The sequence below is a fragment of the Cyprinodon tularosa genome, unplaced genomic scaffold, assembly GCF_016077235.1.
Source record: "Cyprinodon tularosa strain WSP-4 unplaced genomic scaffold, ASM1607723v1 ctg344, whole genome shotgun sequence".
Classification (NCBI taxonomy): Eukaryota; Metazoa; Chordata; class Actinopteri; order Cyprinodontiformes; family Cyprinodontidae; genus Cyprinodon; species Cyprinodon tularosa.
Genome location: NW_024039057.1, coordinates 517,331 through 535,510, shown reverse-complemented (window position 1 = coordinate 535,510; position 18,180 = coordinate 517,331). Strand labels below are relative to the sequence as shown.

Here is an 18,180-nt window from a genome sequence, read left to right as displayed (position 1 = left end):
GTTATTTATCTTACTGGGTCATTAGCTCCAAACACTATTTTATTGCCCTTCTATGTAAATATTTGAATCTGAATCATATCCTGGCTTTATTTTGATATTTTGTGTTTATATTTCACTAATGATGGATCTGAGTTAGTCTGCAAAACCCCCCACACCACACACACACACACACACATCAGTCAGATTAATGAATAAGCTGCGTTTTAGCAGCTGGATATTGTCCTAACGATGACCAGCAGCTTCAGCTTCTGACAGTCAGGTTTCCATGCCAACCACAGGACATCATCAAAGGTGTTCAATGACATCCGTTGAAGGGCCACAGTGCTGGTATTATTGGACCTCTGATACTGTTAATGACTGGATTTAATTCAGTTAATTAACTCCGATTAATTCGATTTTATCAGAGCATCTGGAAAACCGGGTCAGCCTTTATGGAACGCACTGGAATGATTTAAATCCTACCTGACAGGGTCATCTATGTGTCAGTAGGGGACACATAGTTGCCATAGTGATGCAGACGACACCCAGCTGTTCACCATGTCAGCAGGTAACTATAAAACTATTCCAGCTCTGGGTGAATGCAGCGACGAAATCAATGCATGGATCAACAAATTGTTCTTCATCTAAATCTAAACTGAAGTCATCGTGGACCAGATAGCTGCAGCTGATCCAAAATGCTGCTGCCCGTGTCCTCACTAGAACTAAGAAAGTAGAGCACATCAGCGCAGTTATGAAGTCCTTCCTCTGGCTCCCTGTAGCTCATAGAACAGATTTTAAAAACCTTCTGCTAGTATAGAGATCATTGAGTGGCTGAGCGCAGAAATACATTACAGACCGATTGGCAGGGAATCAGCAGCCAGACCAAGACCAAAGAAGGATTCTTTTAGCTGAACAATCTGAATATTATTACTGAACCCCATGTCTGTGACCAGCTGAGGTGTGCTCTATGCCTACCATGATCCGATCGTGTTCCTATCCCTGAAATCCAAAGGTTCTGATGATTCTGGACATTCATGGCAGCTGAGTGAGGAGAGCAGCTGCTGGGAAACCCAAAGGGTTCTGAGTTAAAACGTTAAGTCTGTTTTATTATTATTTTTTTGTTCTGAAGATGAACCCTGAGATCCACATGTGAGCGACAGGAGGTCCTGGAAGCTGTGAGGACAGTTTAAGGAGTCTAGGTTCTGCTTTGAGTTCAGAAGGCTCCGGGGTTCAAACGATATGTCTGTTTTTTCTTCTGAAGACCAACTCTGAGGTCCAGAGATAAGATATGAATGAGAAGAACCCAGAACAGCCGTGAAGATGTTTCAGGTTCTGCTTGGAGGTCAGAAGGTTCTAGGCCCCTGCTTTCAAGTCTTGCCTGAAGTTTTGAATATCCAACTGTGAATTTCTACATTTACTCTGATAACTGAAAGGATGCATGTATGTTTGATCCCATTCGACAGACAGAGCAGAACTCTGCAGAAGCCTCTGTAGCTCAGAGATAAAAGAGATGTTGGCTTCAGGATCAGTTGATTCTGAGTTATGCTGGTGAAGATTCGCAGTCATCCATGTCATAGTCATTTGAAAAAAGGAAAAAATGATCAACTGGACTTTGTTTGCAAGTTTGAAGACGTTTCGCTTCCCATCCAGGAGGCTTTCTTAATTCAAAATGTCAGAATTAGCTTTGAGCTGGTGGCTTTATAGAGTGGACCAAAACAACCAAACTACCTCTCCACAGACACATGGCCCAACACAGGAGAGCTACGTCCTTCGGACAGGACTCAGCTGTACATCTACACCTTATGGACAAAGGACATTCTTTTTAGGACCAGAATGTTCACGTTTTGGACAAAGAAGACAGGTGGTTTGAGAGGGGCGTGAAGGAAGCCATCTATGTTAAGAAAGAAAAAAACCTTAAACAGAGGGGGTGGACTCAGATTTCAGCTTTTAAAAACCTACTATTCAGCGATAGAGTCGATTCCCGCTATCATCACTACCACCACCACTTACAGAGGAGCAGAAGACCTCGCCTGGTCAGCCAGGCCAATAATTCCCCCTAACGACCCGCCTCCAGAGGCATAGACCAGTATCAGGTATTCCAGTCTAACAAAGAACCAAAAACGACTCCCAATTCCTTAGGGGCAGAGTAATTTGCATCTTTTCTAAGCCAAAAAAAGGCTTTGTTTTGGGTCCACTCTATAAAGCCTCAAACTCAATGCTAATTCTGGCCTTTTGAATTGAGAAAGCTTCCTGGACAGGAAGCGAAACGTCTTCAAACTTGGAAACAAAGTCCAGTGGATTGTTTATTAACTTATTTTTTTAGTGAATAAATTCTGAGTTAAATTCCTAAAGTCTTATCAGACTCCAAAATGAGTGAGTTTGAATCCCAAAATAAGCAATGTCCAGATCGTTAAATATTTCTAAAGTAAAAATTTGAATCAATAAGATAAAACCCCTACGAGAAAAAACTAAGAGCTGACCGGACCTTTGGCTTGATTGTTAAAGCATTGGCTCTAAAATTGAACTGTTGACGGTTCAAATCCCGTAGTAGTAGGTCTTGTTTTTTTCCCTCCAACAACTGTAGAAGTCGTTAAGAAAAAGATAAATGCACCTGGAGAAACACTGAAGGTGTGACAGGTGTCATAGCAACATGGTATTGTCTGCAATCAGAAGATTTCAGTTCAGTTCCACCTGTGCTTGACTGAGACACTAAAAATGTTTTGTTTTTTTTTTGTTACAAAGTTTGCAGATAAAACACCTAACTAAATGAAACATTTACATAACCGTTCCATCTGCTGCTTTGCTTCAGTAATAATGCAAGTAATTTTGGGCAACTTGACATAAACTTGATTTAGTTTTCTGAAGCAAGAGCTGCTCACAGAAATATTCTCTTGGTCGAAAATGCTAAAATGCCAGTGTGGTTGATAAAGATGCCAGACTAAGTTAATGAAAACTTCTAGTACTGCTTATTAAAAGTGTTTTTAAAATGAATATTCAAATTTATGGGTATAAAAGGAAAGATGGGTGCGTTCCTTTCTCAATAGCTCAGAGAGAGATGGAGGTAGTAAGGAAATCAATTCCTTGTGGACTACCATGATTAGTTTATCCTGGTTATCAGTAATCCTGAACATAAACAGGTGAATGTATTTAAAGAAGAGTTCATGGTAAATAAAATGAAGACCACGGCACTGACTCCTGGTGAAAGATTTTATTGAACAACAAAGTTAATCTGGACATGAAGTGTTGATGGTCTAGTGGTGAAGGGGTGTTATCAACCAGACCAGGAACAGAAGGTGCTAAGATCAAATCCTGTTGATCCTTGTCAGATTATAGAAAGGATCCATTTATATATAAAATCAAGTATTATGTGAACAGTTTTATGCAATTCTGGGTTTGTAATCTGAGGCATGTTACTGCCTTAAAGAGGAAAATGTTAGATCTGTATTGGTAGCTCAGAGAGAAGAGATGCTGGTCTGGAGTTCAGTGGGTCGTGAGTTCAATTCCTGGTTTGTCTCATTGAAGAGAACTCTCTAAAAAATACATGCAACTTCAAGATTTTATTGGCTTTCAAAATTAATATTGAAATCATAAAGATAAATGCGCTACGAGGAGAGGACCATAGAGTGACAGGGCCTGTGGTGTGATTGTTAAAGCGTTGGCTTTCAAGCTGGAAGCTTGTTCGTTCAAATCCCACAGAGGAAACTATTTTTCCAACAAATGTAGAAGTTGAAACAAAAAGATAAATGCGCCCGGAGAAACATCCAAAGTGTGACAGGTGTCACAGCAGAGTGGGATTGTCTGCGACCGTAAGGCGCCAGTGGTGCAGAGTCTGAGTTCAATTCCATCTGTGGTTGACGTAGCCTGGAATTACCCACTGCGGTGGGTCGGGGAGGGGGCTGTGTCCCCTCCCTGTTTCCACAACAATAATCGGAAGGGGTTATACATCAGGAAACAAGGTCTGAATAAAACTTTTAAAGACAGTAAAAATAAAGTTTTCTTGAGAAGTTTTCTTACTAAACTTAAAAAAGTAACATTTACACTAGAAGAACATACATACCTACATATAAAGCAAATGTTACATTTGCAAAGTTTACTTAGCCATTATTATATTTTAATGTTGCATTTTCAAGTTTTATAATTGGTGTTTGAGACATTTTTTTAGAGTGGCTAGAAGTAATGTAGTGGAAACCCTTTTCTTCCAGTTATTGTTTTTCTCTCTCTCTCTCTCTCTCTCTCTCTCTCTCTCTCTCTCTCTCTCTCTCTCTCTCTCTCTCTCCTACAACTGTCACACCATTTTGACTTTTCTCTGTGTTCTTTCATTTATCTTTTTGTTTTCTCTTCATTTGTTGGGAAAACAGAAGATCAACTTCTATGGAATTTGATCCTACAAGCTTCCAGTTTGAGTTTAATTAATGCTTTAACATCTATGCCACAGCTCAGGTCACCCTTTCGCCTTTCTGGGTGGATTCATGTTTTTGTTTTCTCTTCTACAGTTGGAAAATGACAAGACTTATCTGTATGGGAAATAAGTTGGACTTCTTGGGGATTTGAACCCATGAGCTCCTAGTTTGAGAGCCATTGCATTACCATCTGTGCCACTGTTCCTGTCAAATGTCAGGTGTTTCTCTGGGTGAATTTATCTTTTCCTTTTCACTTTTACAGTTGGAAAACAGGAGAAATACTACTATATGACTTGACCTTTTTTTGTAGCTGTAACGTTTGTTTGTAAAAGCATTTAAAACCTATCAACACATCAGAGAAAATGTTATTTTACTGGGAAAAATATACATTCGCTTCATATTGAACCACAAAAGTTGTAGAACATTGATAAAGTCAGTGGATAAGATCAGCTTAACAACTAAAACTGATCTATTTATCTGGTCATTGGGTTTAAAACTATAACCGTTTGTAAATATCAACGTCCCATAGAAGAAACTGTATCCATCATTTTATTTGCAAAAAATTTTCATTTTTTTCATTTTTTTAAACCCCCCAAAAACCATAAAAAATAAAATGAAGAGGAATTGTATTGTGTAGAATCAAACATTATGTCTTTTATCCAGGAACCCAAAAATATTTACGGTTCTAAGTAAGTTTTATTTGGTTTAATTAAGCTAGTGCTTAATTAACAGTGATCGTCGCTCGAAAAGACATCGTCCCAAAGGTGTTGTGCACGTGTTTGTAACAAACATTCTCTCCACAATGAAATGGTTGCATTGTGAGATCCTCTGTCCACTTTGATTTTTGGCTCTGCAGCAGATAGTCCAGCAGGGAGGCAGAGAGCCCTCCTCTGCTGATTGAGCTGATGGGTTGGCAGCACCTCCCGTTCTTAATCCTGCGTGGAAAAGGCTCTTAGATCGTGGAATGGTTAGTGCAAAGGAGAGATTTACCAGAAACAGGAAAAGGAACTTCAGGAACATTCCAAAGTCAGCTCCTAAATGACGATAAATAACATGAAACATTTCTCTTGCTTATTATATAAACTGGATAAGTGAGAAACATTTCTGTATAAACTGAGAGACTTTGGGATTAGGACTGAACACCTTAGAGCAACAATGTAAAGAACCCAGAGGAAAATTCCCAATGTTTATCTTTTATCTAGTTCTTTTTTTTTTATGTTTACTTTAAATCTGCAGCTTGATTAATTTCAGTTTCAATCGGACCTCAAGAAACCATGAGATCAAAAGTCCTGTGAGGTTAAGGTCTATCCTAGATGTTCCCTGAAAATCAGTCAACTAGTTCTCTAGTTTGACTAGAACTGAGTTATCTAGTGAATGCCTTCATCTGGTCACATGACTTCACAAACAAGTAGATGAAACAGTTTTAAAGCAGAACCTGATCAATGTTCATGCATAATAAGACATGATACAACCCATGAGGCCAAGACAGTCACAGGATTATGGAAGGCAATGACCAGCCGATCACGAGATTAAATCAAAACAAAACAAGAGCAACATTTTTATGCCATATTTACCAAGACGCTATGAATTAATAAAGGTCGAAAATCCCTCCCTGGTTTGAGATAAAGTGCTTGATTCTGCTGCTGTGGGGCTGTCAGCTGTAACATAGTACTCAGATCTCCAGAGATAACCTGACAAGCTGCTCAGTGAGAATTAACAGCAAATAAACAGCAGAGAGAGACGTTTGTTCAGCTGTCTCATATATACATATCAGGTTCCCTCTGAATGATAGAGCCTTTAGTATATTTACTCAATTTATTGCACTGATGCTTGTGCTTTCGTCGTGAGTTTAGAATCAATACTATGCTGGCAGCCTCATTAATTCTTTATGTTCTAGTTAAGAAAAGGTTTTATTGCAAGGTTTCACACTGCATGTTCCATCCCCCCAAATGTACATTAAGCAACAAATAACTTTAAAACCATGATGCTTTCACCTCCAGTTGCAAGTTAGCATCACCCTTCCCAAACATGATGAATTCAATTGAATTTATTGTTATAACACCTATTTATAACACATCATCTTAAGGCACTTTACAGAGAGAATTCAATCAGATCATACAGTCAGAGTGGTTCAAAGTTAATGCAGCAGATTGCATTGACTCATCGACTCCAAGGCAATCCTTCACACTAAGTGTGCTTGTAACAACAGTGGAGAATAAAAAAATTCCCTTTTGACCAGAAGAAGCCTCCAGCAGAACCAGGCTTAGTATGAGCAAGTATTAGCAAGTTCAAGGAGATAGAAGCAGACATTTAAAACAAACATAGAAGCACACATCTACAAATACTGTTTAATGTTAGAAAAGGTAACTAAAATTGCTGCAAAGAAACAGGTTAGCAGACAAACAAGACGAACTATGTCTATGAGAGAAAAAGGACTAAGCACTGAAAAACAGTGCTCAACTATCACCTATAATCTAAGGCAGCATTCCAGTTTTTTCATTCCTTCTGGATGGGTTCACAGCCAATACTGCAGAGTGGGAGAATAGAGATAGAACGAAGCAGAATGATGAAAAAGGGGGATGAAAAAGGGGTCCCTATGTCCTCCAGCAGTCTAAGCCTATAGCAGCATAACTATAGATATAGATCAGGATAACCTGAGCGATTTTAACTATAAGCTTAGTCAAAAAGTAGAAAGTAGATCAAGTCACATTAATCTCTAACTTTATAGTGGTAGGGAAATTGCTGTTTCAATGGAGGAAAAAAACTGATTTTAAAACAGGATTTTTTTTTTATATATACATTTTCTCACTTTTTGGACAATATAGTCTGATAAAGAGTACATTTATATTCATGTTTAAGCCAGAATAATTTAAAATTTTAATATGACTTAATTCCCACAGTTGTCACTCTGTGTCTGATGAGCAGCATCGCTGTCAGCTTATTTACAGGGGATTGTGTACATAGAGCCTGGTGCTTTGGTTAAATTTCAGCTGTTTTAAAATGAAATGAAGGGGTATATATATTCAGGATGTGGCTAAGCAGACCTCAGGTGTCATAAAAAGATCCTGCTCACTGATTTGTATGCAGGGCATGCTCATTTGCAGCCAACAGTTTGCAATGTGAGTGTAGGGACTGCGGATCTTTGCCATCGAAAGTAAAAGTGGTAGATTGCGGCGAAATCCTTGGGAGTGTGACAGAATGTTGATGAAACAACACAAGAGGAGAGAAGCAGGGAAAACTAGAGGGAAAGCAGAGAGAAACCAACATTTATCTGGGTTGTGTTTCTGTATGCAGGGCTGAGGCGGGTTGCAAGCCCCCTGTGAGTTTTTCTAAAAATAACTTGGGGAGGAGGATTCCTTCCTCATGTCTGCTTCGTATCTCTATCTTACCTCCTTCTGTTTTTGCTACTAAATCAAGCATATATAGGTTTGTGTTCATCTGTTTCTACCAAAAATAAAATGAAGATTTCAGTTTGTCATCATGCCAGACTTGTACAGAACTTAGAGAGTAGAACGAAAGATTATTCAGCATATATTTCAATTTGTTTACTTTAATTTAATATAGTCCAATTTATAAATATATGTCTGGTTCTCTTCCAGCTGTGTCCATCATGCGCCACAGTGCCTCTGCTTTTGGATTTGCTGTGAGTCGAGAATAAAGCCTCCACACCAACACATCCACAAACGGAACGGTGGGAATGCCGTGAAGCGCATGCTAAATACTTCTTTGTATTTTCCCTGTTCAGTTTGACGCCGTGCTGGACGTGCTGTCCTCCGTCATCGTGCTGTGGCGCTACAGCAACGCGGCGGCTGTGCATTCAGCCCACCGGGAATACATGTGAGTGTTGGTCTGGTCATCCACCGCATAAACCTCGCAAAAGTAAAGTCTGGGAACGTTTGCACATTTTCTTACACTAAAAGCAGGAATCTTAGTCTGTAATGTTCGGAGGGATTGAAACATTTTTTTAGATGTAGTGAGGTATGATGTGTAGTGTTCTGAAGCATTGAATGCACCGTCCAGGTAGGTGTAAACCTCCTTGACGGGCTTTTGTTGGAAGAAAAACTTCCTCTTCCTTTCTGCCAGAAGCAGTTCTGAACTATTTTTCTGTGGTAGATTAAACCAAAGTTAATGATTTTACACATTTTTGTTTTTGATTTGAACTAAAAATTTGACCATAAAACCCAATTAAAACACATTAAAGTTTAAGGTCTCAATGTGGAAATGATCAGAGGAGAGGAAGTTTTCTGCAACAGCCTGTCTATGCATATATGTCTAAACATAAAGAGCAATGAAAATCCTGAAACCTTGAACTTCATTTCGGATAAAAAGCTAAGCTGTCTGTGCTGCTTCCAGAGCAGCAAGTACTCGATTCACACACCCAGGAGTGGAGATGTGTCACGGTCTCTGAGGAGTATCAAGTAATTGCAGGAGAGACAACAGATGAGATCATATCCTATGGAGGAGGGATGGAAACCTACACAGAAAAACATTGACTAATAAAGCAATACAGCAGTTAAACTGTTTGATATGCTGGCATCCTGCTACTATCTAAACGATTGAGATAAAAATGGACAAAGATGGTAATTATTGGATTTAGTTTAACCTTTTACTTTACCTTGGAAAAAATAAACTAAATAATTCACTCGCTTTTATGTCATTTTTTAATGTGCTCAGATTAAGATTTTTATTGAGCCTATTTTAAGATAAATGGATGTTTAATAAGCTTTTCATGATGAAATTAAAGGAAAAATAAAATCACATTTTTGAACGAAATATATCACCAGCTGGATATTTACCTTCAAACTCACAAAAATCAGTTTTTCCATTTATCATTTGATTTGTGTACTAATCCAATCCCAATCCTTTGTGATAAAACACGTAAATTACAAAAGATTAAAGTAAAAAATAACCGATTTATAAAAAGTTATCAAGAACGATGATTTACTGCTTTAGGGTTTCACAGCGTTATTGGGATTTCAGGTGTAATACGGTGGAAAAAGAGAAGAACTTAATCGTTTAAAACATTTAGTAACTTATTACTGCTACTATATTGGGGTGGCGGTCAGGAAGCGTTTAATTAAATACGAGGGATTGCTGCTCATTCAGTGCAGTATGCTGGACTTTAAAGTTTTATAATTGGTGTAATAAAGTACACTTGTATATAGAAGAAAAATTCATCACTGACTGAAAAACTCAATAAATAGACTGAATGGTTATTGCTTCATTAGTGCAGGTGTGGGCATTTTAAATGGTCAGGTGTAAAATTGAGAAAAAATTTATCAAAGAGATCACATGTGCTGCTGTTGTTTATGGGATATTAAAGGTTATTTTTAAGGTCATCCAGAGGTCAACTATCCCCCCCGTTAAGTTCTGAATTGAATAAAACACGTCTATTCTTCAGCACACATCAGATACTTAATTTTTGCAGTCAAAATAGACACCATCCCAGCAGATGTTTAGTGCTGTGCTCGTTTCCTGATATAAAGTTATTGTATAACATCACATGTCCTTCCTGTGCTGGTATTGATCATAATAGTGGGCATGTTTACCTTATTTAGTGGCTGGAATCATTGTTTAATATTTAGTAAATCATCTTCCTTGCTTTGGACCTGCGTTACCCCTGGCAACCACATCTCATTTCCTGTCAAGGTCTCGCTGGCTGCATTTCACAATAAAAGCACAGGTGAAACTTCACATGACGGCCTGCTGCTAAATTGTTCTCTATGAAAAACTTTTGAATCGCCTTTGGGAGACCATAAGTTTTTGGAAAAGCCCCAAAAGCTCTGAAAAAAATAAAAATACATTTTTTTTGGTTCATCCAGACTGATTCGGCAGGACTTCCTTGTAACTCTTCCACCACAGAAAGCACCTAACTTGGCAGTGTGACAGTATAGGACTAAATTAAAACGGCACTCGTCTGGCCTGATTTAACCATTAGGAGCAACATGTATGAAAACATTCGATTTGGGAACCTTTTTTTCCTCTTATTCCCAGCATCCAATCAACGGCTCACCAATGGCCTGCTCAGCCAATCAGAACCGATCTTAGCAAACCGGTTGCCAAGTCTCAGAAGCAAACCAATTTAAAATTACATTTCACTGTTGTTCTGCGTGAACAGATCAACACACTCACTTGACATCAGACCTCCAGAGGTTTTCCTTCCAGCTAATTGGAGAAGTTCTGCAGTGAAGCAGCTCAGCTTCTGATCTAGCTCCCAGTTAACAGGAAGCATCTTCGCAGCCAACTTGTGCAAAGTGTACCCCTGCGGCAACAGATTAAAGAAACTGGGTTCTTTTTCCTCCAGGTTCAGCTCGTTTCTAGACAGCCTCTCTGTTTTTACTCTGCTGAGGGATCCATGTTATTCTTCTTAATTTGCTGACCTGTCTGTGCCTCGTGAAAGGGATACTTGAACAGTGAAGCCAAGAGGCTGAGTGGTTACCACGGTAACATACTTGAGGTCAGGGAGCAGTAGATGAGTTATTTTTCTTTATCTATGTTGAAATAAAACCTGAAGGTCTTATGAAACAATCGCCCTTTGTTGTTGTTGTTGATGTTGCTGTTCTGCTTTGAGTGATGAAATGTGATCGGATCCAATCGGACCGGGTGTTTGGCTGAAAGCCTTCACTCGTGGTGTCTGCTGCAGAGGAATCAGAAGCAGAGGAGTCGTATTTTCATTAAGCGCAGGAAGCAACAGGGAGCCAGGTAGCAGGAAAGCTCAGCTCTGTGTGTGTTTGTCCTGCTGCAGACTTCCCAAAGGGATGCTGGGTGTTGCCTTGGTTACAGCATCCAGTCATAACCCAGGACTCCGAGTGTCGCCGGAGTGCAGCCTTCAGACACTGAGCGCATTCGCCATGGAAACCATGCATGACCAGGACATATGCTCCATCTGGCTTCAGTTTCCCTCTAGATTTGGTTAATTGGATGAAGGTTGTTAAAGGACATCTGCTGGTTCTCAGTCAATACGCATCTATACCCCCTATAGCACTGTAAGAAAGCTGAATGGCTGTCTTTAGAATTTAGACATCCAAGCCCCTGACCTGTTTGTTTCCTTTCATTCCTTTGATACTAATTACGCCTGTTTTAGTTTAGTGCAGAGGTCTGAAAGCTGCAGCAACAAAGCTGCATGTGACTCTTAATGGAGGCTAAAATGATATAAAGAACCCACTAACATACTACATTAACAAATACCAACCTTTTTTATAAAGAATGTTTTCTTCACTACATAGTGAAATTGAAAGAACCAGCATTTTTCTTTTAATTAGCATGAAAATGTGTTATATATTTATTTTTTTATTGGAATATTACCCTAAAGAATAAAATCCATGTTTCCTCTTAATGAATATGAATCATTTTATGTTTTTCCTTATTTTAAAAGCTAAAAATATGAATAAACTCTGGGTTGTTAAAAAGAATAGAGGAGGATTTTCACGACTTTTTGAAAAGACTCTCCACTATTTAAAAAAAAAAAACTGTTCCCGCTTGCGAGAGTGTGCACAAGCCCATTTCTCCTCGTGCACGCTCGTTTAAAAGTTGCTCGTTCAAGCTTACTTTCCAAAAGAAGATTTGCAATTTCTTCATCATGTCAGATGAAAATGGGGATGAGCACATAGGGCGGCCTTACGTAAACATAGCACCAGAATGATTGACAATTAGGAGGATGAATTATTTTGATGATCCACCCTGAAATATCTTTAAGACAGCAACATAATTCCTATGTCAATTCTTGTGAATAAACACTAATAGCTAGTGTCTCTTTAGCTATGAAAGGTTGTTTACCCTTGGCTTAGAGCATCAAAGTAAGGTTTGTTTCCCTCTCTTTCACAGAGCCTGTGTGATCCTGGGCGTGATCTTCATCCTGTCTTCCATGTGCATCATGGGAAAAGCCATCCATGACCTGGCCACCAAGCTCCTGCCTGAAGTGGTGAGAATTTTAATTAAAAATTCTACACAAAAATGCATCAGGAAATCATTAAAAAAAACAATTTTACTGCAATATACTGGTTATCGAAAGGCTGCAGCATGTGACCTCAACATTTAAATTGAAACATGCAGCATTAGAATACGTGATAGTGACAGTCACTCCCATAAACAGGATCACCTGACATCGCTATGCTGGAACCATAATCCGATTTTTTACTGGAATCAGTGGTCATGTCTGCAGCTATCCAGGACATGTCCAGCCAGGACGAGGACGCTCCTCTGGTTGTCTGCCAGGGACACAGATTAAAGACTTGGAAACAGCTGAATTTGTGTTTGTGTCTGATAATATCCGTACCTCACATGCAGACAGCCGTGGCACATATCTACAGGATTTACACCGAGCGGACTCTGTGTGTCCTCGTCTGGCCTTTCAGGGCCGGTTTGATCGGACTTTGACCATCAAGTAGCTTAAGTTGGCAGAACCTGCCGAGGATAAGAAATGAAAATGGTGACCAGCAGTTGGTTTAGAAGGTTTCTGCCTGAAGGCTCATTTATAAATCTGCATAAATTTCTTTATGTTTTTGTAAAAAGCCTCTGCAGAGACAGAAACATGTTTATCCCTCATTATTAGGATCGTAGTTGCAGCCTTAAAGTGATTTCCATTCTTATTCTGACCAGATCTTTACCTTTTAATTTTTAACAACGCTTCTCTCCACCCAGCTTAGTCTGAGTGTTTCAGGTAAAGAGATTGTGTGAACAGATGATCGATTTCCTGAAGTGCAGCAGCTGCCGCTTCCTCATTCATGCTATACCTTTTCTAGACAGGTTAATTATTTGTATTTTCATTTGTTAGATAAAGATGCATCATGGGAAGTCTTTTCTATAATGACCAAATTAAAATTATTGCAAAATAATAAAAGGTTCAATTTCGAGATTCAAGCAGGAGAAGAGGAGGCAGCTCGTTTCTAGTTTTCAAGTTTTTATCCCACTAACTGTTGGTGAGGATGAGGTGCGACCATCCTGGCGCTGCTGCTGGATGAAGAATGTCACAGATCTCAGGTGTGAAGACTAGGGAGCTTCAACACCCTGCAAATAGCTTTATCGCCCTGTTGCTAGGCAGTGTTGGTCGCCGTAGAAACCTCTGAGGATCTAAAGTGAAAATTCAAATAATAATTATAAAATCAGTTGTTGAATCTCGTATATTGCTTTTAGCTTTCCTTAAACAAGTGTTCCCTAATTTAAAACCTTGATTTTTTTTTTTTTTGCATCATTCTTCACATTAGATAATAGTTTAGTGTAATGAAGGCTGCATATATTGTTAGAATGGCCTTGTCAAAGTCCAGATTGAAACCTAGCTTGGAAAGTATTAATGTTTACAGCTGCTCTTTATCAAGTTGGATTTAATTTGAGGTAAAAACAAGGAGAAATTGGGGAAAAGATCAGCGAGGTCCAAAGCGTGGTTCTGAGGCCAATTTGTTGTCCTGAAAATCATCTGAAAATGCCCCTAAAATTCTAGAATGAATCAACTTGTCATCCCTGTGTTGTTTTTTTAACAACAAAAAGTTTTTGTTATTTTAATCGGTTTCGTTTTCACAGTTGTCCTCTGCAGCAGGTTGGTTCGTAATATAAAATCTCTCAAAAATTGTTAAAATTTTTGTCCATAATGTGAAGGAATTCTATAATATGTGTGAAAACGTTACATTTTGAAAATAAAAACATCGTTATTTAAGCCTCGATTTCCTGTTATTAGAAATCTCTGTGTGTGACTCTGCTTTAATCATGTTTCTATTATTCATGGATCGGCTCGGGGCAAATGGTTCTCGAGCCTTTCTAACTCACCAAGGTCAGAAATTCATTTATTTTTTCCAAATCCTGTATCGATTTATCGGAGCGACTCTGTTTCCCCTCTATTCATCTGCTGCGGCAGAGAAGAAGGGTGATACATGGCGAGCAGAAAAGCGTAAACAAAGGCTGACAGATTGTTTTCCTTCTCTCTGGCTTTGTAACACGCCAGCTTCTGGTGCAGAGCAGTCAGGGCAGCATCATAGACGCCGCTCAGCCTTCCTCACTCTGCTACTTCTTCATCCTCATGAATTGTTAATGAGGAAAGCAGCTGCTTAAATATGCAGGTTGGAAATGTATGAAGGTGGGACTCTTTGACACCCGACTGCTCCATTTGTCGTCCTCTGGGCCCAATTAACGTCCCTTAGTGTCCTCAGCAAATCTTCATCACTTTTATAATGGGTTTCAGGGACGGTAGTGACCTACAGGTGGAGAGAAATACACTTCCAGGGTTAAAACGCATGAATCCAGACGGATCAGTACCAGAACGCCACAATAAAACAGGGAGAAGCTTTTGGTTAAACAAATGCATCTCTGTCACTAATTTTAGAAAGTTAATTTAAATATTACGGTAAACATACAGGTAAGCATTTCAAGCCTTAGTCTTCTAATTGTAATCACTATGGAAAACCCAACACTAATTAAAAAAAGAAATGTCTATATTTGTTGGGCATAGAGAAGATCAGAGCTAATAGAAGCCCAGATGGCTTTGAGTCGACTCACCTTCATCAGCATTGCTGGTTCTGGGTTCTAGTAACGCTAGGTTAGTAGAACCAAACGTCCTCTTTTGACCAGACAGGTCCACTTTTTACATTCTGTCCCGGGGCGTCCAGATGGGTGGGATTATAAATGTCTGATTTTCACCGTTTTCCATTAGACCTTGATCATATATTAAAATCGATTGGCGCTTTGCACAGAATATTACGGTACTTTGTTGCCTGATGCATTGACGAAATTTTGGTTTCAGAAATGGGCGAAATTTTTCAATATAACTAACTTTACTGTGTTTGACCATCTAATCAGCATCAGATGTTTGTACAGGGAGCTTCTCAGGAGGGACAGCGGTGACGGCCAATCACACAAGAAAAGACAGTAGGGCAATTGGTCCTAGTGCTCGACGAATGTCTGTGTAGTGTAGTGTAACATTGTTTTTGGACGTAAAACGTGCAGGGGACCAAATTGGATGTTTGAAAAGTGCAGGGGAGAAAAATAGGTCCATGATCTGATGTAATTCTCCAGGGAATACCTTGTGGGAGGCTCTAGCGAGACACACCCACATTCAGGGAGCAGAGCAACCAGCATTGGACACAAAATGCCAAAACGACAGTGCAGCTTCAAAGATGACAAGTCGCAACAAAGGGGCTGAGTGCACCGTGTGCAAAGCTGGCACACATGTTTCAGAGGCTATTAAAGGTGCAGGAGATCAGAAAGCTCACAATTAAAAAGCTTTGCGAGGTGAGAGCTCCTCTGCAAAGTTGACCTGAGTACTTTGTTAGACCTGGGGAAACAGAGGATACTGTAAAGAGGTCATTTATTGAGACTGCATTTTTTAATACAGAAGAGGTCATATCTGGAACATGATCTTATTTAATTTATGTATTTTAAAAGAGAGCTATAATTTTTTTACTGGTTGTTACACATTTATTTTTACACCAGAAGTTGTTATTATACCATTTAGGTATAGTAAAGCATATGATCATTAACATCTGAGTAGCCTGTCTGAATCCATCTGGAGGCTGGGCAAAATGTTCTCGTCTTTGGAAATCGAAATCTGGTCACCCGACAGAACGCTCCAGATGTTTTGGTAAAACAGAAACACCCACGGTCATTCATCCAGCCTTTGGTACAAACTTCTGCTGGAAAATTAAATCAGCATCTCTATAAAGCAGAAAGAAGTATAAAGTGCTACTTCTTTAAGCATAAAGATGTTAACTTTGCAATTTGACTTCCAGGAAATGAAATTTGAACGTTATCTGTAAAGATAAAGAAATGGATTTTGTTCTACAATCCTCTCCTGACTGGGGTCATCCTTCCACTTAACTTTCTACTAATTCAGCTCTCTAAGGAGCCTTTTTTTTAACATAACTTGTGAGGCTTTGTTAGGCGTCAGCAGATCACCTGTCCAGTCAGCTTATCTTGTCGCCTCTGACCCAGACTGAGACGCTAAGGCGCTCAGGGAAACTTTACAGGTGTTTTTTGTGGATCAGCTGATTAGGATGCGACAGTATTTTTCCAATATTCTATTCTTTGGGTTTTCTTTATCGGTCACTGATAATCATCAAATTTAGAAGAATTTAAGGCATGTTATGGCCTCTGCAGATGACTAAATATAAAGAAATCTAGGAGGTAGAAACAATTTAGGAGAGATTTGGATGTTTCCTTGGTTTGTTTATATATTTAAACCTGAATCTGGCTCCTGTAAACGGTCTGAGGCAGTTTATTTAGGTGTTTTAGATGTTTGTTTTTTGCGTGTATAGTTCCCTTATTGCTAGGTAGAATAAAACGGAACATCCCTGTACAGATCATTTTCTGTGTTCATGTTCTGATCATTGTGTGAACATCATGGCCTCACCTCCAGCACTGAGTCAGGTCTACGCAGCAGGTTTTTTTTCTTCCTTTGATGCGAGCCAGCCCAAGTAGCTTTTCGTGGCTCCAAGGCCGTAGTGCAATATTAATGCTGCTGCAGAGGCACTGAGAGCTCTGCAGCGCTCCCTCTCTTCCGTCAGCCGTCCTTTGTGCTCCAGGTTTTAGGCTCTCTGATTATCTGCTGTGAAATTCTTAAGAATTTAGAGCAGGAATGTTATTCAAAGGCAAAAAGAGATTTTGTTTTTCCATCTTCTTATTAAAGGTGGATGCAGCTGGTTACTGAGTCTTTAGCTTTAGGAACATTTCAATCAAAGACTAACGGCTTTCTCTCTCTTTCAGGACGACTTCCTGTTCAGCGTGTCCATCGTCAGCGGCTTGGTGTGCGTCGTCCTCGCCGTGATCAAGTTCATGCTGGGAAAAGTGCTGACCAGCAGAGCTCTGGTCACCGATGGTGTGTGAACACACATGCTCACATGAATCCAGTTAATGCATCGTCCAGAGCGCAGCCTTTTTTAATTAAGTCCAACCAGCACTAATCTGCCCACGATGTAAAAAAGCATGACATGCATTTGTGCAGCTACATTCCTGCAGCTTCAGTCGGACGGATAACTAAAGTCCTGTATTTCCACTTCAGATTTTACAGTTAATGCTGCCAAAGTGAGCATGATGCTGCCACTTCCGTGTCTGCAGAAGATTTGCAAACGTGCAAAGACTGATGAAATGTTTGAAAGCATGATAACTTTTTTTCTTTTTTTTCCTAGGATTCAACTCTCTGATTGGAGGGATCATGGGGTTCTCCATCCTCATCAGTGCTGAAGTGTTCAAACATGAGCCCAAGGTGTGGTACCTGGATGGAACAATAGGGGTCCTCATGGGACTCATCATCCTCGCCTATGGAGTCAAGTAAGCTGCTTCAAAATATCAAAAGAAGCATTTGCAAATTAATTGACTGTTATTTTATAAGAGACATGAAAACTGTTTGCTCTCAAAGTTCCTCACAGGAGGAGGTGATGTTCCGTTTTCTAACTTCAACTTTTACATTTTATCCACAAACTTTTAATTTTACTTTGATTTTATGTGACAAAGCAACAGAACTTCTAAAGCAGAATCGGAGCCGTTTTTCAAAGAACATGCTAAGCTATTAGCTTCGACCGTAAAAACTTTTAAGCTGTGATTTATTTAAAAGGAGTCAAAAATGACAAATGGCTTTTTTTTTATACTTTCAGTAGTACACTAATTTTATTTCTCCTCTATTTTACTTTTAAGCATTTTGCGTTGGGTTGTCACTTAAAAAATATTGTGTTAAATTGCTTTTCTAAACAGAAACTTTTGCATGCAGTGAAACTTTTAGATGTTCCTCATAAATGTGGACGTTCTCTGATTGTTTACCTCTTTCAATAAAGTGGGATTTCTTTAAAATAATCTAAATAAGTTGAGAAAAAAAAAGGCTAAT

The 18,180-nt window shown here is 39.2% G+C and overlaps 1 protein-coding gene and 1 long non-coding RNA gene across 2 annotated transcripts in view; one reads left to right on the top strand and one right to left on the bottom strand.

Annotated features, from left to right (window-relative positions):
• LOC119789718 (transmembrane protein 163-like) overlaps positions 1–18,180 on the top strand; it is a 28,232-nt gene that overhangs the window by 7,703 nt on the left and 2,349 nt on the right. Inside the window, exons 3-7 of the mRNA XM_038294773.1 lie at positions 7,979–8,022; positions 8,125–8,216; positions 12,204–12,300; positions 17,067–17,178; positions 17,489–17,630. Of these exons, the coding sequence (XP_038150701.1) occupies positions 7,979–8,022; positions 8,125–8,216; positions 12,204–12,300; positions 17,067–17,178; positions 17,489–17,630 (487 nt within the window). The remainder of the gene's footprint in view (positions 1–7,978; positions 8,023–8,124; positions 8,217–12,203; positions 12,301–17,066; positions 17,179–17,488; positions 17,631–18,180) is intronic.
• LOC119789719 lies at positions 8,634–13,564 on the bottom strand. The gene is made up of 3 exons (XR_005281616.1): positions 12,655–13,564; positions 12,156–12,586; positions 8,634–8,853 (listed from the first exon to the last, which is right to left on the bottom strand). It is a non-coding gene; the product is annotated as an uncharacterized LOC119789719 (long non-coding RNA).